Source organism: Lutra lutra, chromosome 10 (genome assembly GCF_902655055.1).
Source record: "Lutra lutra chromosome 10, mLutLut1.2, whole genome shotgun sequence".
Lineage (NCBI taxonomy): Eukaryota > Metazoa > Chordata > Mammalia > Carnivora > Mustelidae > Lutra > Lutra lutra.
This window is the reverse complement of record NC_062287.1, coordinates 105,782,120-105,804,746: the sequence shown is the minus strand read 5'-3', so window position 1 is coordinate 105,804,746 and position 22,627 is coordinate 105,782,120. Positions and strand designations below refer to the sequence as shown.

At 52.5% G+C, this 22,627-nt stretch overlaps 2 protein-coding genes across 5 annotated transcripts; both read right to left on the bottom strand.

The window, feature by feature from the left end:
* Nucleotide 1: 1 nt before the first annotated feature.
* On the bottom strand, nucleotides 2–11,682 carry TAF6L (TATA-box binding protein associated factor 6 like). Of its 4 annotated transcripts, XM_047693953.1 has the most exons (13): nucleotides 11,547–11,682; nucleotides 10,741–10,800; nucleotides 10,302–10,341; nucleotides 9,042–9,201; nucleotides 8,504–8,590; nucleotides 7,624–7,774; nucleotides 7,420–7,470; nucleotides 6,838–6,932; nucleotides 4,866–4,940; nucleotides 4,524–4,744; nucleotides 4,029–4,161; nucleotides 962–1,090; nucleotides 2–825 (listed from the first exon to the last, which is right to left on the bottom strand). In XM_047693953.1, the coding sequence occupies exons 4-13, from the start codon at nucleotides 9,186–9,188 to the stop codon at nucleotides 55–57; spliced, it is 1,860 nt and encodes a 619-aa protein (XP_047549909.1). In that variant the 5' UTR covers nucleotides 9,189–9,201; nucleotides 10,302–10,341; nucleotides 10,741–10,800; nucleotides 11,547–11,682; the 3' UTR covers nucleotides 2–54. The 4 variants fall into 4 exon arrangements, with proteins under 4 accessions (XP_047549909.1, XP_047549906.1, XP_047549908.1 ...); XM_047693950.1 differs by lacking the exon at nucleotides 10,302–10,341; XM_047693952.1 differs by lacking the exon at nucleotides 10,302–10,341 and having other exon boundaries at nucleotides 4,875–4,940.
* Nucleotides 11,683–16,510: 4,828 nt separating this feature from the next.
* Nucleotides 16,511–20,750, bottom strand: POLR2G (RNA polymerase II subunit G). The gene is made up of 8 exons (XM_047693967.1): nucleotides 20,623–20,750; nucleotides 20,381–20,490; nucleotides 18,351–18,510; nucleotides 17,556–17,606; nucleotides 17,387–17,452; nucleotides 17,181–17,252; nucleotides 16,949–16,982; nucleotides 16,511–16,729 (listed from the first exon to the last, which is right to left on the bottom strand). Exons 1-8 carry the CDS (start codon nucleotides 20,632–20,634, stop codon nucleotides 16,716–16,718), a joined length of 519 nt encoding a protein of 172 aa, XP_047549923.1. The 5' UTR covers nucleotides 20,635–20,750; the 3' UTR covers nucleotides 16,511–16,715.
* Between the last annotated feature and the right edge of the window lie 1,877 nt (nucleotides 20,751–22,627).

Here is a 22,627-nt window from a genome sequence, read left to right as displayed (position 1 = left end):
GTCACTTCCGACGCGGGGCTTTATTTACAGAGGAGGGGGCGGGGACGCGCCGCTTCAAAGCGGAAGGTACAGCGAGTAGTCTGAGAGCGCCCAGCGGCGGGCCGGGCGGCCGGTGCGGCCGATCATGGGCAGCTTCTGCACGTAGCGCGAGGCCGGGCTAGGCCCGAATGGCGCGGGGAAGGCCGTCTGGAAGAGGCGCCCGCGGCACCGCCTCCCGGCCTGCCGCCCGGCAATGATGAACCGGAAGTGGGGGGCGCCGCGCGGGGCGAAGCGGCTCTTCTGGAAGACGTCGCGGGTGCCGGCGCCGGGCCCCTGCTGGCGGGGCGCCCCCCGCGCCCGGTGCACGCGCGGCAGCGGCCGGCTCTCGGAGGCGGCGGGCGCAGAGGCTGCCGCGGGGCCGCCGCCGCGGGGGCTCTCGTCGCCCTGCGGGCTGACCATGGCGTTGGCCGTCAACTGCGGCATCTTGCGCACCGAGTCCGGAGCGGCCACCGGCTCCTTCTTGTCCCCGGGCGGCCGCGGAGTGCTGGGTGCGGGCTGACCGGTGCCAAAGCGGGTGGCCAAGCTGTCCCCGAAGAAGGCGTACAGCTCCCGGTAGATGTCCGCCAGGGTCACCGATGGGGAAGGGTCCTCCGGCCCCGCGCCTCCTGGCGGCAGCGGGAGGACAGACCCAAAGCCTGGCTCCGCGCTGCCCCCGGAGGGAGACTCCTGCAGAAGGAGGCTGTCCCAGGGGAGATCATCCGAGCCCCGGCACCCCCTGCCGCTTGGGCCGCTCTTGTTGGGCTCTGCTGCCTGGGCCTTCATCTTCAGCAGTCGCTCCACAGCCACCTGCAAGAGCAGAGGAACCAGGATAGGCAAGAACTAGGAGGAACCGGGGCCCATTAAGTTTTCCAAAGTAAGGCAAGTGAGCGAGCTCCTGAGCTCAAGCAGGGTAGAAGGGAGGCTGGAAGGGGCAGGCACTCACCAGAATGGCTCCATAAACCTTGTGCCCATCTGCTTTAACCTGGGCGTTAGAGACGGAATAATCATCTAGCACAGCCTGCAGATTTGTCCAGTAAGTGGACAGGTGTGGGTACAGGACTCGTTCCACCGCCTGGGAGAGAAGGAACACAGTAGGCACCTCTTTGTTGCTTATGGCCTCTCAAGTACCCTTTCCCATGGAAGACCTACTTTCTATCTCCGATATGAAATTCTTAGCCTGGCATATTCAACCAGCATTTATTTGGAACCCACTCTATACCCAAACCTTTGCTAAGCACTGGCGATAAAGGTCAGGTACAAAGACAATATAAAGTGACCCAACTATCACTGACCTACCTGTATGACAGGGTCTAAGAGGGCGTGAGTAATGCCCAGGGCTAGAAACAGACGGATTTAATTTGCCTATTACCCTATATGCTCAGTAGGCAACTACTATTCTCGCTGAGATGTAAACTGGGACTCAGTTCAAACCACCTGCCCAAAAACAAACAACTGATCAGAGACCTGGTCTCTGATTATGTATCAAGTTAAGACTTCAGGGGCGCCTGGGTGGCTCAGTGGGTTAGGCCGCTGCCTTCGGCTCAGGTCATGATCCCAGGTCCTGGGTTCGAGCCCCGCGTCGGGCTTTCTGCTCAGCAGGGAGCCTGCTTCCTCCTCTCTCTCTGCCTGCCTCTCTGCCTACTTGTGATTTCTCTCTGTCAAATAAATAAATAAAATCTTTAAAAAAAAAAAAAAAAAGACTTCACAGAGGAAGTGACCTCTGTTATGCACTTTGCTGGGTGGGAGTTCTCTGGCCGGTCATCCACAGCCTGAAGATTTGACAATGTTAACAAATGGGCAAGTTCCTCGAGAAATAGAACTTACTGCTGACTCAGCTATTAAAAACTTGAATAATTCTCTAACCATAGTAGGTACCTAACCACAAATAAAATCATTGCTAAAATTCAGTCTACAGATATTCAAGGAAAAGAGCATCTCAATCTCACAAGAACAAACAAGAAATGCTCCTACCATGCCTCAGTCTATGAAGTCAGTGTAACCCTGATAATAAAACTCTACAAGGACAGTACAAGAGAAGAAACTTGTTACTGATTTCACTCCTGAAAACAGAAAAAAATTAAAATTTAGTAAGCCCGAAAGTATACAAAAAAATGCCTTATATTCCAATAAAAGATTTAGGGTTTTTTTAAGTCTATACTATATTGAGTCTATACACAAAAATGTAATGATGGTTTACTATCAAAAATCCATGGGGTGCCTGGGTGGCTCAGTGGGTTAAAGCCTCTGCCTTCGGCTCAGGTCATGATCTCAGGATCCTGGGATGGAGCCCCTCATCGGGCTCTCTGCTCAGCAGGGAGCCTGCTTCCTCCTTTCTCTCTGCCTGCCTCTCTGCCTACTTGTGATCTCTGTCAAATAAATAAATAAAATCTTAAAAAAAAAAAATCCATAAACGGGAGCCTAGGTGGCTTAGTCGGTTGGGCTCTTCGTTTCCACTTGGTGATCTTGGGGTCATGTAGCGCAGGGTCTGCTTGAGTCGGCTTGTCCCTCCCCTATCCCCTCCCCCTGCCCTGCTCTCGAGTGTGCAAGTGTTCTCTCTAAATAAGTTTTCTTTTTAAATCCATAAATACGGGGCGCCTGGGTGGCTCAGTGGGTTAAGCCGCTGCCTTCAGCTCAGGTCATGATCTCAGGGTCCTGAGATCGAGCCCCGCATCGGGCTCTCTGCTCAGCAGGAAGCCTGCTTCCCTCTCTCTCTCTCTGCCTGCCTCTCTACTTGTGATCTCTCTCTGTCAAATAAATAAATAAAATCTTTTAAAAAATAAATAAATAAATAAATCCATAAATACAATTAATCACATTAACAGATAAAAGCACAAAAACCTTAGGATCAACCAAAAAATACAGAAAAAGCATTTGATAAAAGTTAAACATAAATAATAAAATCAAGAATATAAAGCAGTATGAAGTAATTTATCTGAGAAAGGTTACCAGTAAACACAAGGTAAATGTCAGCCTAAATGGGAAGGATATTAGCACTTCTCTCAAAATTGGAAATGACATGGGGCACCTGAGTGGCTCAGTCGGTTAGCTGTCTGTCTTCAGCTCAGGTGATGATCCCGGGGTCCTGGGATCCAGTCCCGCATTGGCTCTCTGGGCTCAGGGGGGAGCCTGCTTCCCCCTCTCCTCTGTGCTCATGCTCTCTGTCACTATCTCTCTGTGTCTCTCTCAAATAAAATCTTAAAAAAAAAAAAATTGGAAATGACACAAGGATGCCCCTTATAGTTATATGTAAAATGATACTAGCAGTCCTAGCAATAAAATAGAAAGAAATTAAAGGCAATAGCTTTAGAAAAGATGAAATAAAGCTATCATTATATTTACCATATGATCCACATTAAAAACTCAAAAAAGTGAGGCACCTGGCTGGCTCAGTGGGTAGAGTGTGCCACTCCTTTTTTTTTTCTTTTTTTGAGTGTGCCACTCTTGATCTTGGGGTCATGAGTTCCCCATGGTGGGTAGAGAGATTACTAAAAATAAATAAGCTTAAAAAAAATACTCAGTGCAAGAGGAATTGAAGGATAGTTCCTTAACATGATTAGCACAGTATGGGCAGGGATTCATGAAGTGGAGATATATTAGTACTTGCCACGTAGGGCATTTTTTTTTATAAAAGATTTTATTTATTTATTTGACAGAGAGATCACAAGTAGACAGAGAGGCAGGCAGAGAGTGAGAGGGAAGCAGGCTCCCCACTGAGCAGAGAGCCTGATGCGGGGCTCGATCCCAGGACCCCGGGATCATGACCTGAGCCGAAGGCAGAGGCTTTAACTCACTGAGCCACCCAGGCGCCCCCACGTAGGACTTTTGAAAGCATAAGACACTGATCTACAGAAAGTCATGCTACCAACTAGCCTGGCTTCAGGCAAGAACTCTATACATGGAAACGGCAAGCATAGACCATTTTTATGAGAAAAGACACACAAATACCATTGTTCTATTTACAAATGGGAGCTCTTATGGCTCTGTCTATGGGGAAAGGCCAGGGTCCTCACCTTCCAGCCAAGGGCATGCAGCCCCACCACAGCCCCGTAATGAGAGCAGAGAGGCCGCACCGGGTCTGCCAAGACCTTCTGCAGGGAGAGCAGGATCTGCTGATAAAGGCCGCTCACCAGGTCCCCGTGGGTCCTACGGGCGCAGCATTGGTCAGAGAGGAGAATGAGGCACAGGGCCACCCAACTGGACTCAAGTCAGGGCACACAGAGAAAATGGCGGTGGCCTGGCACATTGAGGTAAGCAAACAAGGTGGCTCGTTGTTCAGGGACTGAAGACTACCCAAAGGGCTGAAGGACCAAGCCCTTGGCACAGTCGCCATCCATTTCTACAATCCCAGGGTGCCACAGTGCAGCGACCGGAAAGCTCTAATGGAAAGAGGCTCCCTGACCTCATGACATAGGGCCTTGAAGCCAAACATTTCCACCCCCTCCTCCCACCACAACCCCCTCAGTGCTGTGGCAGCCCCCCTCTGTTGGGCTAGGCCCAGTGGCTACCAGAAGATGTGGCTGAGCAGGAGGGCGGCGCCATCCCGAAGAGTCCAGTGGTCATTCAGAGGGTTGATGGAGGCAGCCAGCGGCTCTAGGACGCAGTAGAGGACGCTGCCTACCAGGGAGCGAACGTACGGCCCCAAGCACAAGTGTGGGTTCCGAACCAGGCTCCGGGCCACTTGCAGGAGCCGGTGCAGCTGCTCCAGGTCGTGGCTAACAGATTTCACCTGTTTGCAGAAGACACCGGCTGAGGGGCACACGAGGGGGCAGGGAAGGGGCGGCGGCTCTGCAGGCACCCGCCACCAGCCCTACCCGGGGCTGGGTCACCTCCCCAGCCTGCTCACTCACCCCACTGACCACATAGACAAAGTAAGGCAGAAGGGCCGCTATCTTGGAGTTAGTCTGCAGGTCCTGGAGAGCAATCTGAAAAGGAAGGAGCCAGACTGCCCTGGATCCACCAGCCCCAGGGAAAAACCGACAGTTTTTAAAGGACAGCTAAGTATTTCTAAAGTAAAATTGTAAACGTTCTCACTCTTTGATTCAGCAACTGTATTTCTGTAAATGTAACCCACCGTAAGAAATAACCACTCATGGGACCCCTGTGTAGCTCAGTCGGTTGGGCGCCTGCCTTTAACTCAGGTCATGATCCCAGGGTCCTGGAATCCAGTCCCGCATCAGGCTCCCTGCTCAGCGGGGAGTCTGCTTCTCGCTCTGCCTGCTGCTCCCCCTGCTTCTTCCCTCTCTTTCAGACCAATAAATGAACAAAACCTTTATTTTTTTTTTTAAGATTTTTTTTATTTATTTATTTGACAGAGAGAGATCACAAGTAGATGGAGAGGCAGGCAGAGAGAGAGAGAGGGAAGCAGGCTTCTCGCTGAGCAGAGAGCCCGACGCGGGACTCGATCCCAGGACCCTGAGATCATGACCTGAGCCGAAGGCAGCAGCTTAACCCACTGAGCCACCCAGGCGCCCTGAACAAAACCTTTAAAAAAAAAAGAAAGAAAGAAAGAAAGAAAGAAAGAAAGACCCACTGACAAACATACCCACTCCTACCCGTCTGTGACAACACGAAACTGAATACAACGTAAGTTCTAATACGTTTTTTTTTAAAATATTATTTGTGCTTTCTTTTTTTAAGATTTTATTTATTTGACAGAGAGAGATCACAAGTAGGCAGAGAGGCAGGCAGAGAGAGAGGGGGGAAGCAGGCCCCCTACCGAGCAGAGAGCCAGATGCAGGACTCGATCCCAGGACCCTGAAATCATGACCTGAGCCGAAGGCAAAGGCTTAACCCACTGAGCCACCCAGGTGCCCCTGTCTAACGTTTTTAATGGAGAAAAGCAGCTGTTCTAAAACCAGATGTTTTGGTTTATACTAGAGTAATCACAGTTAAAACATAGGGGAAAAAAAGGTAGGCGCTTCTATTAGAGACCCTCACTTTCCAGTTTGTATGCTTTTATTTTACAATACTTCTGTAATGAAATGCTGGTCTTACTTTTGTAGCAGAAAGAAAGTTAAGTAAATGAGAAAAACTGTCCTAGGCACGAATCTCTGCTACCTGTGACCCCCAGACTCTTCTGGATAAAGGTCCTCAGCAGGTATCACGAAGGCAGACAACATGCTGGCGAGGCAGGAGCTCAGCTCCCAGGCCCTCCATCCAACCACCTGCCCTGCTCCTAGGGAACCAGAGCCGTGCTTCTGAGGCAGGAATGTATGGTAGCGACATTCCCAATTTTGCCGTGGGAGTGGCAGCGACAGCCAGACACGTGGAGAAGTGGGGGATGTAAGCCCTCTAGGAGAGGCCACATGCATGAGCAGACCACCAAACCAGTGCTGTCCTGATTCTGGACAGAAGGGGACTGACCACAGGTCGCGTCCCGCAGGCCCTGCGGAGTCCCAGAGGCTAAAGCAGCAGGGTCTCCGAGCCGGCTGGGCACCCTGACCTGACTGCTTCTACTTCCCATCTCTCCCTCTCAAGTCCAGGCAAATGAAAGCTGCCATGTGCCTGTCCCCTTCCCCCTGCCCCGTGGACGCAGGTCAATAGTCACCCTAAAGCGCAGACTCTGGAATTAAAGGGTGGGGGTACTGACCACGTGAGCCCCCTAAATGCCCCAGCTGAGTTGCTGGTTCCAGAAGAACAAGGGTTCCTGCTAGAGTGGTTAGAGTCTGCCCTGGAGGAGGACCAGCCTGAGAGTATGACACCACCACTGACAGCAGCCTCCAGCCATGTCAGCCCGGCGGTGTGGAGTGGACAGGAAGCAGGCATCTGAGAGGGTTTTCGGGGAACCTGAAAGCTGGCCTTTGTGCCCCACTCGCTCACCTTCATTAGCTGTGGATCGTCCCCCAGCACAGCCCGGGTCACTTGTTGGTAGTACTTGAGAAGGTCATCAGTCAGCGAAGACACCGCGCTGGGCACTGTACGCGGATGGGCAGGAGGTGGTCAGGGTGGAGAGCCCAGCCCTCTCCCAGCCTCCCCTGCGTGCTCTCCTTTACCCCCTTACCCTCCACCCTCCCCGCCAGGAGCCCATCCAGACAGGACTCCCAGAGCAGCCTGCTCAGCCCTGACCTTGCCGGCTCTGCCCACCTCTGTGCTCTGTATTCTGCCTCCCACCCGTCCTCCACTAGGCAGATTCCTGCTCCATCCTAATCCCTCCTGGACCCCTGCCATCAGGGACCCCAGCTGCCCAGCCTTGTGTGCCAGCATTCAACATCCCACAACATGACGGGTTCCAAGACTGGGCTGGGATCTCCAAATCCAAGCCCCCTGGGCAGTGGCTGTGCCCCCGCAGGACCAGGCATCAGTAAATACTTGTCAGATGAAGAATCAGAGAAATGGGGTGCCCCCCTCACACCGGCTCCTAAGGAAGGAAAGCTCAGAGCCCGTTCCCCATACCACCCTTACCTGATCCTTGCGGGGCCAGGTTCCCTTTGCCGTCTAGGTAGGAGACATGAACTAGAACCAGAGCAGAGAGAGAGGGGAGCCTGGGGTTTTGCCTGTGGTAGCACCGCCCACCCCTGAGTCCTGCTCCATCCACCAGCCAGCCCATCGCCCCTCCTGTGACGACTCTGTTTCTGTCCCCGCCCCACATAGGGCCTGGGCAGTCACCTCTCACAGCTGTCTCGGCACAGCCTTTAGGGATGTTGGTGGCCAAGGCCAGCTCTACCAGGTTCACCTCTCGGTCCTCAGGGAAGTACAGCTCACCCTCTCTGGCAGGGCGCAGGGGCAGCGCCTCCTGGGACCCATAACCACACACGGCCTGAGCAGAGAGAGGACCAGAGGGCAGGCTGAATCCAGGGAGGGAAGAGGCGCTCTACAGATCCTGCCGGGGAATCTACACTGAGGCAAATCCAAAAGTCCCGAGAAAGGGGAGATGCCCCAGGCCTCAAGCCTATTGCTGGGAATCTGGCCGCAGCATCGAGCACTCGCTGGGTCAGGGAGTAGAACATGGTCCCTCCACCCTGATTTGTACGGGCTCTGAGCCCCACACCCCTCTGCTGCTGGTCCTCACACTCACCCAACTTTGAAAACACGACTCTTTTTTTTTAAAGTAGGCTCCATGCCCGATGTGGGGCTCAAACTCACAACCCTGAGATTAGGAGCCACATGCTCTACTGAGCAAGCCAGCCAAGCGCCTCAACACTACTCTCTTCTCAACCTGACCTCCTCCCCTCGAGTCCCTACCCCACAACAACTACGCAGTACATTTTAACATCCACATTTGTGCCCAGGCTCCTCCCTTACCCAGAATGTCCCCCTCTTCCCCTCTTAGCTGAGTCTAATGCAAGCCTCCCTTCAAAGCCTGCATCGAGTCCCAGCTCTTCCAAGAAGGCTTCCCGAACCTCCGGGGCCCCTGGCACTGTGGCGGCCATGAGCTTCCCTTGTGCACACACTGGGTCTTCATGTGTCTCTCTGTGGTGCCAGTCCCGAGCAGGGCACGGAGGTGGGTCGTGCCAGCCGAGGCCTCCGCAGCCTGGGCTCGACTCACCTCCACGCTGCTCCATCGGAGAGCCCTGTTGAAATCCTCGACGGTCAGCTTCCGCCGTTTGGTGTGTTTCATGAACTGCGAGCTATTCTGAGAGGGGAGGAACAAAGTCAGGGGACAGAGAGAAGGGGGTACGGAGTCCCCCCCCAGGGGAGAGAGACAGATGGAAGGCAAAAAGGACCCCGAACAGAGACCAAAATGCCTGGACTCCAGCGCTGGTCTTGTGCAAACAGCCCTTGATGTAATGTTCCCTCTCTGGGACCCAGTTTCTCGCATGTAGAATATGAACATGACCTTGTGTGGCCTGCCCAGTATGGCTGTCAAGAAGATGGGCATGTGGAGACCATGCACAGCCAGCACCATTCACCAGGAAGCCCCGCTGGCTCAAAGGGGAACTCTGGAGAGGGCAGGGACGGCCTCCTCCATTGCCTTGAAGCCCGAGTAGGGGCTGCACCCATACCTGTGTAATACATCCCTGCAGGAGGGGGCGACCACCGGGAGGGGAGAGCAGGGAGGGTGCAGGGAGGGAAGGGGAGCGGACCTGCGTGGCCTCTCTGAGCCGGTAGCACACGTCCTCCGCGAGCAGGGCCGCCACCTCATCGCTCAGCTCCAGGCCCGTGCTCTCTGCCATGAGCCGGACCGACTCCCGAGGGATCTCCACAAACCGCCGCTCTTCCCGCTCTGACATGGCTCCGCTGGAGCTGGGAGCCAGGAGAGAAGGCCTAAAAAGCCACCCAGGCCCCCTCCGAGCACAGGAGCCTGCCTCAAGGCCTTCTGAGCTAGGCTCCCTGCTCTTGCTCCAGAAACCCCAAACAAGGCGCCACTGAGGCAAAGTGCAAGAAACAGACGAGCCGGGTCAGACAAGAGTGCTGCCTGAGAAAGGGCCTGGCCTTGGGAGTTCACGGAACTGGGCCCCAGCCGTGCCCTACCACTTCCTGAGTGAACCTGGCCGAGGTCTGTCAGCCTGAGCCCTGGTGTCCCAACCTGGGGAACACAGGCAATCGCCCCCGCCCTCCCTAACTCACGGGGTTGCTGTGACGACGAATGAGCTGGTGCTGGAGGGAGCCAGGGACTAGAACGGTACCCAGATGGACAACGAAAGATGTAACCACGGTCAGTTACAAGTAAAAACGTCATGTCTTCCTCCCCGATTCTTGCTACAACCACTACCTACTGAGTCTTGATGAAAACAGTACTTTCCCCCTTGCTCAAAAGCCTTCAGTCCTTCCCCACAGGTTCTAAAAGAAACTCTCAACTCCCCAGCTTGACATTCTGGGTTTGGTCCCAAATCCCCACAGGCGTTCAAGCTGATCCCTCCTCCCAGGAAGACCAGCCTAGTGTCCTCCCGCCTGCCTTGCGCTCCTCCACCAGTGCTCAGGCTGGTCTGCCTCCCCCTTTACTCCAAGCCCCCACCCTCTCCTCTTTGCTAAGGTGAAGCCAGGCTTCCCTGTAAGGTCTTCCTGCCCGTATGCCACTGGGGACTGTCAGGCTTTCAGCAGCTGGGCTTTTTGCCCATGTGTCTGGTCTTCCCCAGTCTGGCCACGAGGCCTAAAGGCAGGAACCCGTTCTTCCGTTCACAGGATATGGCAGAGTAAGAATCCAACAAAAACAGTGGCCGATGAATGACTCTGACACAATTAGAAGGCAGGCCCATAAGGGCCAGAGTGAGGCGTCAGCACCATGGGCAGCAGGGCTCCAGTTCCAGGGTGACCCACCCAGGAGCTGCCCCACTCCTCCTCTCTGGCAAGGCTCACTGGGTCACGAGTGATCTCCAGGTCCCTAGATCCAACGGGCATCCTACCCTGGCCTCCCGTATGCCTCCCAGTGGCTCCACACTGGCTCTGGAATAGAGAACAGACCTGGTTCCCAGGTCCTGCATGTCCACCGACTTCTGCAACATTTCTCTCCTGTGTTCTGCATTCCTACCATGGCCTCTTTCCATTCCCCCCCAAAACACCTACTATCAGGACGTTCATACACTGCGCTACTGGAAACACTCTCCTCCTCCACTCCCAATCTCTAGGTCTAGTGGACTCCTAAGAGGCTCCCTCAAGTCTCAGTTCAAATGTCACTTGCTCCGGGAAGTCTCCTCAGACCTCCACAGTGTCCGGGTACTTTGCCTTCAAAGCAATTATCACAGTTTGTAATTACGTATCTGTGTAACTTTGTGATTAACTCCTACCTCCCCCACTAGATAGTAAGCTCCACACCAGCTAGGATCATCATGCCTGTTTGCTCACCTTTGCATCCCCAGCGTCGGGCACACTGTCAGCACATAATACGCCCTCAATAAACACTTGCTGCAAAAACGAACAAAAAACAGCTATTTTTTTCTAAACACACGCAATGCCTGAGGCACAAAGCTAAGTGCTTTATATGGCTCATACTTCATTTTATCCTCATCAACAATGAAATAAGTATTATATAAGTACTACGTCAATTTCACAGTCAAGGAAATCAAAGCTCTGAGGGATTCATGTTCAGTGACTCGTCCAAGACCACCCAGCGAGCACTAAGTAGGGAGCAGGGACCAACTCTTGTTCCGAACCAAGTGAGTGGCGGGCTGTGTGGGGAACAAGGCCTGCATTCCCAGCCCGAAGACTTGGCGTTGGAGACCCGCCAACGGATAATTCTGAAGTTTCTGTTTCCCTGTCCGTGAAATGAGAATATGAAGTCCTGCCCACGCGGAAAGCGCGGATGGAGTTTCCCTACTGGATGCCCACATTAAGACCCACAAAGTCCAGGTTCTGACCAAGGTCTCTCTCCACCCCAATCTCCTCTCTGCATCCTCAGAGCCACTAGCCACACTGGGAAAGAGCGTGGGAACTGACCGCCACCGGCCTCAGGGGTGTGCATCCCCCCACCAAGCCTCGCTTCATCCCCGATCCAGAAGTGGCGGGGTGGGGTGGAAGAGGTCAGGGGGTACCGAACTTGGGTCACGTGGTCAGAGAAGGGGGCGGGCCCCCAGAGGAGCCGGCCCTAAGACCGGTGAGTGCGCGGCCCACAGAGGGACGGAGAGTGCGAGGCCCTGCGAGGGACTGCTCACCTGAGGGCTCCGGGCGCAGCGAAGGGGTCTACCCAGACGGCGGCGGTGGCGGTGGCGGCGGCGGCGGCGCCCACTCAGCCTGCTCACCCTAATTCCCTCTCTCTGAGCCCAGGCCCCACCCTCCAAGAGCACAGCCAATCGGCGAGCGCCTTGCGAAGCTCCCGCCCTCCCGGGGGCTTCCGGCCAAGCGGTTGGCCTCTGTGAAGGGGCTGTAAAACCATCTGGGCGCGATGGGGTCACGTGACGCCGAGGCGTCGGGCTTCTTAAAGCAACAGCTCTTGGGAATTTTTGCGAGTAGGTACCTATGGTTTGGCTTGAAAAGCGTATGGTCAAGAATAGCGTCCTTATTCCTTTAGTCTAGTCTGCTCCTGAGTACGTACGCGACTGCAACGAAGCTTTAAACTTTAATGTCTAATCAAAGTTTTCTTTGCCCGCTTGCTGGGGCTCAGCTTACCCCTCCAACATCACCTGCACTTCCCTTTCCCGCCGTAGGGTTGGAGCTCCCGGTGGGTATTCTCTTCCGGACAGAAGGGTCTTCCCACTGGCCCGAACTCAACGTGCAAGCTGCAGACGCCAGGGCCATGCTCACTCTGACACCCTACCTCCTATCTTTTTCATTCCTGTTCTTACTGAACAGAAGCCCAAACATAAGCCCTCACCTGCCTCGCAGACTTCCTTGACTGTTCTCCCTGCACACACTTTCCCGAACTTGTGCAGTTCTCAGTTCAGAACCAAGTTGGGTTAGTGAGTCAAGTATAGTATTTGGAGTCAGACTAACCTGGGTCCAAATTCTGCCACCAATTTGGGGCAAATTACCTAACCACATTTTCGCCCAACTGCAAAATGGGTAGTAATACCCACCTCACCGGATTACTGTAGATTAAATGAGATCATGTCTATGAAAGCACTTGAGTTGTGGTCGGACCTTCTTTCACATAACAGGCGGCAGACAGTGAATCAATTCCTTTATGTTCATCCAAGATGAGGTAGTTGGCAACAGGCTGTTCATTACAGAGAGGAGTATTCCGCGAGGGAGCGTGACTGTACATTCTAGCCCTTCCTCCCTCTCTGGGTTAGATGCTGCTGCCTCCAGAAAAGATACTCCCAGGACAGAGCAGGGAAAGCCGGATAGAGATGACTCAGGTTGCCATGGCAACACCCCCTAAGGAGCCCATGACCCCGCAGAGTCTCTTCCAGTTACATTCAGAATGACACTAGCAGTAGTTTTCAGTACTGTGCTTCAGTGCTCCAGTGTCTGCCCACCTCTGCATAAAGGGAAGGGGCAGGGACTCCTCTGACGTCCTGAGTCTGAAGTCAGCTTAGCAAGATCTGGGCTCCTGGCTGATCTCCTGGCTGAGGTGTTCAATTAGTCTGGAGAGCCACTGGCAACCTTGGAGGCAGGAGACAATGGCGGAAGGCCCTGGGGCCTGTGGGATATACTGACACTGTATTCAAGCTATCTGGGTCCCACCTGCCCCCAAGCTCGGGTGGAGGCAGGGGTTAAGGGAAATAGTAGTGAGACCCACATGGCCACAGGTAAGAAAGCTGGGTCCACTCCCTCCCCAGCCACCTAGTGCCTGGCAAAGAGAGCTAATGAAGGCTTTGGTGCCAGATGGACAGTTTAAAAGCAAAACAAAAGCCCTACCACTCACTAGAGCTGTGTGACCATATGCATTCTAGTTGAGGCGTCTCACCTGTTTTGTCAGCCGTCAAGTGGAGTAACAGACGCGACTCCATGGAACCCTTGTGAACAATCCGGTAGCATATCAAAGACTTAGCATTAGCAGGCAGATATTCCTGTTACCTGTGACCTTTGTAAGAGGCCGTAACTTTCAGTTACAAAACCTTAGAAGAATCCTGGAGACCATCTCCAGGCCATCTGCACTTGCTCCCTTTCCCCGACAGCGCGTGCCTTCCTGATGGGTGCCACCCCCCACATCCTCACCACCACCTTCGTGCCCAGGTTCCACGAGCAGCTTCCGTCCATCAGTTGCTTCCTTTCTAGGCCCGTGTTACTTCCAGGTTCTCCGCAACACAATTTACAGATGGGAGGCTCCCTCTGAGAACTTGAGAGGAATTCTGCTCTTGGTGACACACATGGGGTTTACAGCTTAGGGGGAGTTCCTACAACCTGGGTGAGCCACTCAGAGTACAACAAAGTGGTGGCACAACTATAATGTGGTTTCCGTGGGAAAATTCACTGCAAATCCAGCCCAGAAACTGTCCCCAGATTCAACAAACTTGGAAAACGTGGCCCAGTCCCAAGAGCTGGAGATAGAAAAATTAAAGGGAAAGAGATGCAGGTGAATCCACAGTTATCAGTTATCAAGAAAATAACAAACTTGGGGCACCTGGGCGACTCGGCAGGTTAAAACTCTGCCTTCCGATCAGGTCATGATCTCAGGGTCCTGGGAGACCCCTGATCAGCGGGGAGCCTGCTTCCCCCCCCCCCCACGCCTGCTACTCTGCCTACTTGTGATCTCTTTGTCAAATAAATAAATAAAATCTTTTTTTTTTTAAGATTTTATTTATTTCACAGACAGAAATTACAAGTAGGCAGACAGGCAGGCAGAAAGAGAGAGGAGGAAGCAGGCTCTCCGCTGAGCATAGAGCCCGATGTGGAGCTCGATCCCCAGACCCTGGGATCATGACCTGAGCCGAAGGCAGAGTCTTAACCCACTGAGCCACCCAGGCGCCCCAATAAATAAAATCTTAAAAAATAAAAAAAGAGAGCCCCTGGGTGGCTCAGTGGGTTAAAGCCTCTGCCTTCGGCTCACATCATGATCCCAGGGTCCTGGGATTGAGCCCCGCATTGGGCTCTCTGCTTGGCGGGGAGCCTGCTTCCTCCTCTCTCTCTTCCTGCCTCTCTGCCTACTTGTGATCTCTCTCTCTCTGTCAGATAAATAAATAAATAAAATCTTAAAAAAAAAAATCTTTACATAATAATGAGGGGCACCGGGACGCCTGGGTGGCTCAGTGGGTTAAAGCCTCTGCCTTCGGCTCGGGTCATGATCCCAGGGTCCTGGGATCGAGCCCCACATCGGGCTCTATGCTCAGTGGAGAGCCTGCTTCCTCCTCTCTCTCTCTGCCTGCCTGTCTGCCTACTTGTGAATTCTGTCAAATAAATAAATAAAATCTTAAAAATAAATAAATAAATAAATAGAAAAATAATGAGGGGCACCTGGTTGGCTCAGTCAGTGGGGCAGGTAGCTCTTGATCTCAGAGTTATGAGTTCAAGCCCCACCCTGGGTGTAGAGATTACTTAAAAGAGGAACCAGTTAGGGGAGCCTGGGTGGCACAGAGAAGGGGTCCACTTTCCGTGTTGGCTCAGGTTGTCATCTCAGGGTCATGAGATGGGGCCCCGCATCAGGTTCTGTGCTCAGTGAGCCGTCTGCTGAGATTCTCTCTTCCTCTCCCCTTCCCACTCATGCTCTCTAAAATAAATAGATCAATCTTAAAAACACAGAGAGAGGGCACCTGGATGGCTCAGTCAGTTGAGAATCTGCCCTCGGCTCAGGTCATGACCCCACATGGGATCCTGGGATCCAGCCCCACATTAGGGCTCCCCACTCAGTGGGAAGCCTGTTTCTCCCTCTGCCTCTACCTGCTTCCATTTGTGGGCTCTCTCTGTCAAATAAATAAAAATCTTAAAAAAGAGAAAGAAATAAAGGTTATAAAAAGAAATGGGAGACAGTAATAAAACGTTTTGTGACACACTGTAGAGGTATGAATGGAAAAGCCTCCATCTATCTGTCCAGGAGTGGTGAAGGCAAGGAGAAAGAAACCACATTTAAGTGTCATTTTCTTACCATGTTCCAGCCACTATTCTGGATGCTTCTTATGGGGGTCTCTGGACCTTGGCATGATTGACATTTGGAACCAGGTATTCTTTGTTGGGGAGCGGGGTCCTAGACACTGAAGGATGCTACTACGCAGCACCCCTGGCCTCTTCCCACTAGAAGGCAGTAGTACCATCCATAGTTGTTACAGCCCAAATAAATGTCATTGCCAAATGTCCCCAGGGTGCAAAACCCACCCCAGCTCAGAATCACTGCTTTAATGCATTAGGGCACAATCATCACAATTAACAGTTGAGGGCCTATCAGGGGCCAGACGCCGTGCAAGCCACTTGCACGTGTAAGCTCACACCAGCAGCTACCACCCAAAGAGGGATGTAGGCCCATTTCATCACGAGAAAACGTAAAGTCACCCAGCTAGAACCGAAACCCAGTTTTACACCAACCCAAATACCACGCTTTCTAGGACACAATTCTGCCTCCCAAGGAAGTAAAAGAAAGCTGAAAAAGAAGAAAAAGGGAGGCGGGGGAGAAGAATGATTGAGGTTTGCTGGATTGGCAGGCAGCCAGGAGACAGGCTGGGAGAGGGCATACCAAGGCAGAGGAATTCTATGACAAAAGCAGAGTGTGGGCATCCTGGGAGGGAAGGCGGCATATCTGTTTAGTCTTCCAGTCATTTCACGGATTTTGACCATGTCACCCCCTACGGACATTTTAAGCCTGTTCCCATTTTCAGTTCAGCTTAGGGATCGATCAGCATTGAAAGGCCTCCGTTGTCTGTGAAGCCATCCTAGGGAAGGCTGTGTTGGGATCCCGAAGTCTGGGTCATTTCTGTCCTCATTTCCCTCCCCCGACCCAACCATCTCGTCTCCCCTCAAGCCCAGCTACACCCTTTGTGTTTAAGGGTGAGGGAAGCGCAAATACTCTACAACTCGATCGGGACTCGGACTGGCTCTAACGACAGCATCATTTGCTGGAAGCCAGAGACCTGACATTAGTGCCTTCTCTTCAGTGAGGTCAACGTCAACCCTCTGCACAAGGGTTTAGTCAGATCCCCTGGGTCACTGGGGCTAACTGAGGCATCAGGCCACCGAAAGAGAGACTAGCAACCAACTGGGCTCCAGCCTTTAAGAAAGAATTGTTCTTACCAAAGAAAAGAGGTAACACTTCCATGAGAACAAGACCTTTATGGTTAGAATGCACAGTCAGAAATCTGGGGAGTGGTTGCTAAGCAGAAGAACCCAGTGTTTTCTGGGGACAAGGAGCCTTCTCTGCCTCCCCACAGCAGCCAGACCAGGCCTCTGGGCTCCATGAAGAGTGTGACTACCACATCTCCTAGATAAGGACCAAACAGAGCAGAGGGTCCCAGTGCTCAGCTCACAAGCCCTGCAGAGAACAGGAAAAGCACATCAGTTGGGCTCAGAGCTTGGGGGCAGCCATCAACCAAGCATTCCTCGTCCCATGAGGCGCATGTCCTGGATCTTCCAAGCAGACAGTCCTGAGTTTTCTTCATCTGCGACTCGGGCATTAAGTCCCACGTCCACCCCCTGCCTTCACACACCCCTTCTCCAGGCAACAACCCTGGATGCATAATCAGGCACTCACCCAAGTAGTCGTCCATCAGAGAGCCAATAGCAAACTGCAGGAGGGAAGGCAGAAAGGAAATAAAGCCTGAGCGAGCGCGGGACTAGGCTCTAACCCCCAGCCCCAGGGCTTCTGCCCAGCCATCCCCTCTTCCTTGCAGAAGAGCACAAAATCCCCAGGAACCCTCGGTGGTAAGAAATCAACAGTTCCCACCTCTGCCTGGCACAGGGAAGAGGGCAGGCAAGAGACTCACAATGTCATTCTTGTCCACACGGGTCCCCACAATCTTCAAGCGGATCTCATCGTCCTGCTGAATCACAATGTCCTGGGGAAGAGAGAACGGGATACTCAGATATGGCACCACCCACCACCATTCCCCCGTCCTCCCCCGACAAAGCCAAAATCCCTCAGAGGGCTCATTCCTCCTTCCTCCCTCTCATGCACTTCCTCCCCACCCACCTCATCCATTGTCTTGTAACAGGGTGGGTTGGAGTTGGGGTCAAACTCCATCTCTGATGGGATGGACTGAAAGGAAAGCAAGACTGATCAGCGCTTTCCACAGGTGCTTCCAGAGATGATCAGGACTGGCGTCTCTCCTCCTTAGCGCCCCCAGCATGCCCAGACTTACATGTCGAGAGATGAAGCAGGACATAGGTCCGATTTCTGTGAAGAGCCCCACCTAGGAGGACAATGAGTCTTTGAGGCTTTGTCTCTTATCCCCCAACTCTTGTAAGCTTCCCAACTTTATCTGACTCCTAATAATCTTCATGTTTTAAGGGCACCTGGGTGGCTCAGTGGGTTAAACCTCTGCCTTGGGCTCAGGTCATGATCTCAGGGTCCTGGGATCCAGCCCCACATCGGGCTCTCTGCTCAGCGGGGAGCCTGCTTCCCCCTCTTGCTCTGCCTACTTGTGATCTCTGCCAAATAAATAAAAAATCTTTTAAAAAAATCTTCATGTTTTGAAACCACTCTGAATGGTATCATCTGCTTTCATGTCTCTCTTCTGCCAAGATTTCATTTTAAGTGAAACAAATACAGGCCAATCAAGGCCCAAGGACTGGGACTTGTCAGTCCACAATTTGAACACTTGTGGATCACATGACCTTGACCACTAGACTTACGTTCTCCACACGGAGGCTTCTATACAAAGGAATAAAAGCACACGCCTCAGTCATTGTGAGGTTTTGCGCCGGACATGGCCCAAGTAAGTACTCAACCAATGGAGGCTGCCACTGGTGACTACTCATTCTGACTTATAGGACCCCGAGGGAGGCAGCACTGAGAATACTGTACCAGTATACAGGTGAGGAAACTGGAAGCACAGAGTGACTTAGCCAAGGACACAGAATGAGCAAGAGTAGTTGAGACCCATCTCCCATATTCTAAGCAGCCACCCAACTGCCTCTGCTCTGTATGGTCTCACCTTGTTGACTTGAGTGACAACAGCATCCACAACCTCCCCTTTAAAGGGCCGGAAAACAATGGCCTTGTACTTAACCGGATAAAGAACAAATCCTCGGCCTGGCTGGATCACACCAGCACCAATATTGTCAATGGTGGTGACAGCAATTACAAAGCCGTACCTGTAAGGAAGGGAAAAAGAAAGGCACTGTGTGGACAAGAGTCTCTAAAACCATCTGTAACAAGACGGTGGGCATGGGGGTTAGGAGACAGCACAAATGGAAGGAGATGGCACCCCTGCCCGCAGAACTTAATGCCGGAGAGAAGACACGACACCGATCAGTATCTATAATGCCAAATGCTGCTCTCATAATTTCACAATAAATATCCAAGGAGGCTGTGGTCCTTGAGCCAAGAGACCTCAATCTTGGGGATGCCTCAATCACCTAAGAAAAACTTACTAAAACACAGATTCCCAGGCCTGTCCCCAGTCTTGATGCTGTCTGGATGAGATGAGGTTCAGGAACTTGCATGTGCATTTTTATTTTTTTTTTTAAAGATTTTATTTATTTGACAGAGAGAGAGATCACAAGTAGGCAGAGAGACAGAGAGGGGAGGGGAAGCAGGCTCCTTGCTGAGCAGAGAGCGCGAGGTGGGACTCGATCCCAGGACTCTGGGATCATGACCTGAGCTGAAGGCAGAGGCTTAACCCGCTGAGCCACCCAGGCGCCCGCATGTGCATTTTTTAAAAGATTTTATTTATTTATTTAAGAGAGAGAGGACGAGGCAGGAGGAGGGAGGAGGAGACTCCCCACTGAGCACGGAGCCCCACATGCAGCTCCAATCCAGGACCGTGAGTTCAAGACCTGAGCCCAAGTCAGACACCTAACCTACTGAGCCACCAGGCCCCCTGCCTGTGTTTATTCCCATGTGGGAGGCCCAAGTACCCACAGCCCAGGGCTCATCCCAGCTCATTCACATCACCATGTGAGAGGCCCTTCTCTGCAGAGCCCAGAGATGTGCCATGCCAGGTCCTTTGGTCCTGTGGGATAGAAAAAAACAGAAGAGGGGCGTCTGGGTGGCTCAGTCTTTAAGCAACTGCCTTTGGCTCAGGTCATGATTCCAGGGTCCTGGGATCCAACCCCGAGTTAGGCTCCCTGTTCTGTGGGAAGTCTGCTCCTCCCTCTCCCAATCTCCCTGCTTGTGTTCCTTCTCTCGCAGTCTCTGTCATATAAATGGATAAAAATTTAAAAAAAAAAAAAAAGAAGAAGAAGAAGAAGTCGTAAGAATCACAGGGAGAGGGGGCACCTGGGTGGCTCAGTGGGTTAAAGCCTCTGCCTTCAGCTCATGTCATGATCCCAGGGTCCTGGGATCCAGCCCCGCATCGGAAGAAGCCTGTTTCCCTTCCTCTCTCTCTGCCTACTTGTGCCTACTTGTGATCTCTGTCAAATAAATAAGTAAAATCTTTTTTTTTTAAAGATTTTATTTATTTACTTGACAGACAGAGATCACATGTAGGCAGAGGCCAGCAGAGAGAGAGAGAGAGAGAGAGGAGGAAGCAGGCTCTCCACTGAGCAGAGAGCCCGATGCGGGGCTCGATCCCAGGACCTTGAGATCATGACCTGAGCCGAAGGCAGAGGCTTTAACCCACTGAGCCACCCAGGTGCCCCATAAATAAGTAAAATCTTAAAAAAAAAAAAAAAAATCACAGAGGGGGAACAGACACAGGAACAATGATTAGACTGTGAGCCCCATGAGCGCTGGCCTCATTCTATCTTCTTGGCTGCATTGTCCCCGGGCCCAGCCCAGAACCTAACACACAGCAGGAGCTTTAAAAATGTTCGTGGCATCAACGAAATGACCAATCTCTGCTTAAGGGAGACAGTCTTATGATCCAGCTTTGCAGACAGCGCCGCGGGAACCCAAAGCAGGAAGCAAGTGCCTGAGAGGGAGAGGGTTCCCCAGGGTAGGTAGCAGGTCCTTGAGGACCTATAGGAGTGGGGGAGAGGCTGGAAGCATCGCGCGCCTCGGCACGAAGGGCGCGGCACTCACTTGCCGGTGCAAGTCCCCTCCACCTCCGTGAAGAGCTTCTGCTTTACGGTGTTGAGCAGGTTGGGGCCGAAGTAGCGCGGGTGCAGCAGGATCTCGTGCTCCAGGGAGATCTGAGGGAAAAGTGGGATGGAGACCAAGTAAGGCGCTGTAGGGACATGGGGTCAGGAGCAGCTCCTTGACCCGGCGCCCGCTTAACTCTCCCTCTCAACCCTGCCCTCGCCGCCACCCGGTGCTCCGCTTACGTGATAAAACATGTTCCCGGCGGGGACCCAACAGCGACTAAACCCACACCTGCCCAAGCAGACGCTCCTCCCGCCCAACCGGAAACACACTTAGCCTCCCCGAACCTGCTTCCGGGCCTGCCCTAGAGAAGTGGGCGGGACTCTGCCCCCTCCGTGGACCCAATTGGGCATCGCTATCGTAGGCGGGGATTCCGTGGACCCCGCCCCCTTTCGCCACGCCCACCAGCGGTCCAACCTCTGGGCTCACAAGTTAACAGTGTCTGCCCTAGAGTGGATGCTAAGTAAACAAGTATTTTCTACTTTGTTTTATTTTATTTATTTATCTGAAAGAGAGAGAACAAGCAGGGGCAGCGGCAGGTAGACGGAGAAGCAGGCTCCCCGCTGAGCAAGGAGCCCCATGTGGGACTGGATGCCATGACCCTGGGACAGGGATTCCAGCCGAAGGGGGGCACTTATGGACTGAGCCACCCAACCGCCCCAGATAAATACTTTCAAACGGAATTAATTAGCTAATAAAAGACAACATGAATAAAGCGCTTTAGCAAAATGCATTCCTACAGCAAATATTTGAAGGCTGCTTTCATACAGTAACCATAGTAAGTAGCTTTTTAAAGCAACCCCACCAGGCAAGCTTTACCAATGAGGGCCCAGGCCCAGAGGGTTGAGGTCACTTGAGGGTTACTCAGGGGCGGGACTCAAATTCTCGACGTCCCACCCCAAGACTCTTGCAGGCATTCCTTCAGCAAATGTGGAGTACCCAGCCAAAATCAGAGCCCAGAAAGCAGCGCTCTCTCCGGGTGTGAGAAACCAGGTCCCCTTTCCCCTCCCCCAACACACACACACCAGGGGCTTAAAGAATTGATGAGCCTTTGTCAGTTCCTTCAACTCTGCCCACTTTTTTGTAGGCAGTCCCTTTATTAAACTCACTTCAATTAACCAGAGTAAGCATGCCATCTGTTCCCTGCTGAGACCCTGACTGATAAAAGGGCAATGCAGGGCGCCTGGGTGGCTCAGTTGGTTGGGTGACTGCCTTCCGCTCAGGTCATGATCCCAGAGTCCTAGGATCGAGTCCCACATAGGGCTTCCTGCTCCATGGAGAGTCTGCTTCTCGCTCTGACTTTCTCCCCTCTCATGCTCTCTCTCACTGTCTCTCTTTCAAATAAATAAATAAAATCCTTAAAAAAAAAAAGAGCAAATTATTAAAAAATAAAATAAAATAAAAAAATAAAGGGTAATGCAGAAAAAGGGCAGAAGCCACCAGAGACACAGACCCCTGAGAAAGGCTTAACAAGAGCCTCAGGTTCTAGAGCCAGGACAATCCTTGTGGCCTTGAGCCAATGCCCAGCACCTAAGCTTTTTTACGTTGTAAATGGGCCTGACCCACCCTCCTGCAAGAACAGAGACTTCTGCTTCCTCAGAGGGTTCATACACCAGTTCCCATGGACATTGCTCATTTCCTAAAGTTGTTGAACCCACCAGTCTGCCTCTCAGACTCCATGGATCCCCTTTGGAGGATCAGGCAAGGAAGCAAATGAATGGGCCTCAGCAGTCCTAACTTCTCTTTCCAGCCAGCCTCTCCTCAAAGGCAACTTTTGTTTTGTTTTTTTATTTAAATTAAATTATTTAACATACAGTGTATTAGTGGTTTCAGTGGTAGAGGTCAGTGATTCATCAGTCTCATATAATACCCAGTGCTCAGGGGTTCCTGGGTGGCTCAGTCGGTTAAAACCTCTGCCTTCAGCTCAGGTCACGATCGCAGGGTCCTGAGATCGAGCCCAGCATCGGGCTGTCTGCTCAGCAGGGAGCCTGCTTCTCCCTCTCTCTCTACCTGCCTCTCTGCCTACTTGTGATCTCTGTCTGTCAAAAAAACAAAAAACAAAAAAAACAGTGCTCATCACATCACATGCCCTCCTTAATGCCCATCACCCAGTTACCCCATCCCCCACCCCTCCAGAAACCCTCAATTTGTCTCCTAGAGTTAAGAGTCTCTAATGGTTTGTCTCCC

Bases quoted from the DNA above. Each gene is read 5' to 3' on its own strand.
- TAF6L (XM_047693950.1), bottom strand. The intron at 6,933-7,419 runs GTAAGGGTGGTA...ATCCGCGTACAG, and splicing joins CCTGGCCCCGCAAGGATCAG to TGCCCAGCGCGGTGTCTTCG. The intron at 1,091-4,028 runs GTGAGGACCCTG...CTTCTCTCCCAG, and splicing joins TGCATGCCCTTGGCTGGAAG to GCGGTGGAACGAGTCCTGTA.
- POLR2G (XM_047693967.1), bottom strand. The intron at 17,607-18,350 runs GTGAGACCATAC...TTGTCCTCCTAG, and splicing joins TTGTCACTCAAGTCAACAAG to GTGGGGCTCTTCACAGAAAT. The intron at 16,983-17,180 runs GTGAGTCTCTTG...TCCCTCCTGCAG, and splicing joins GTGTGGACAAGAATGACATT to TTTGCTATTGGCTCTCTGAT.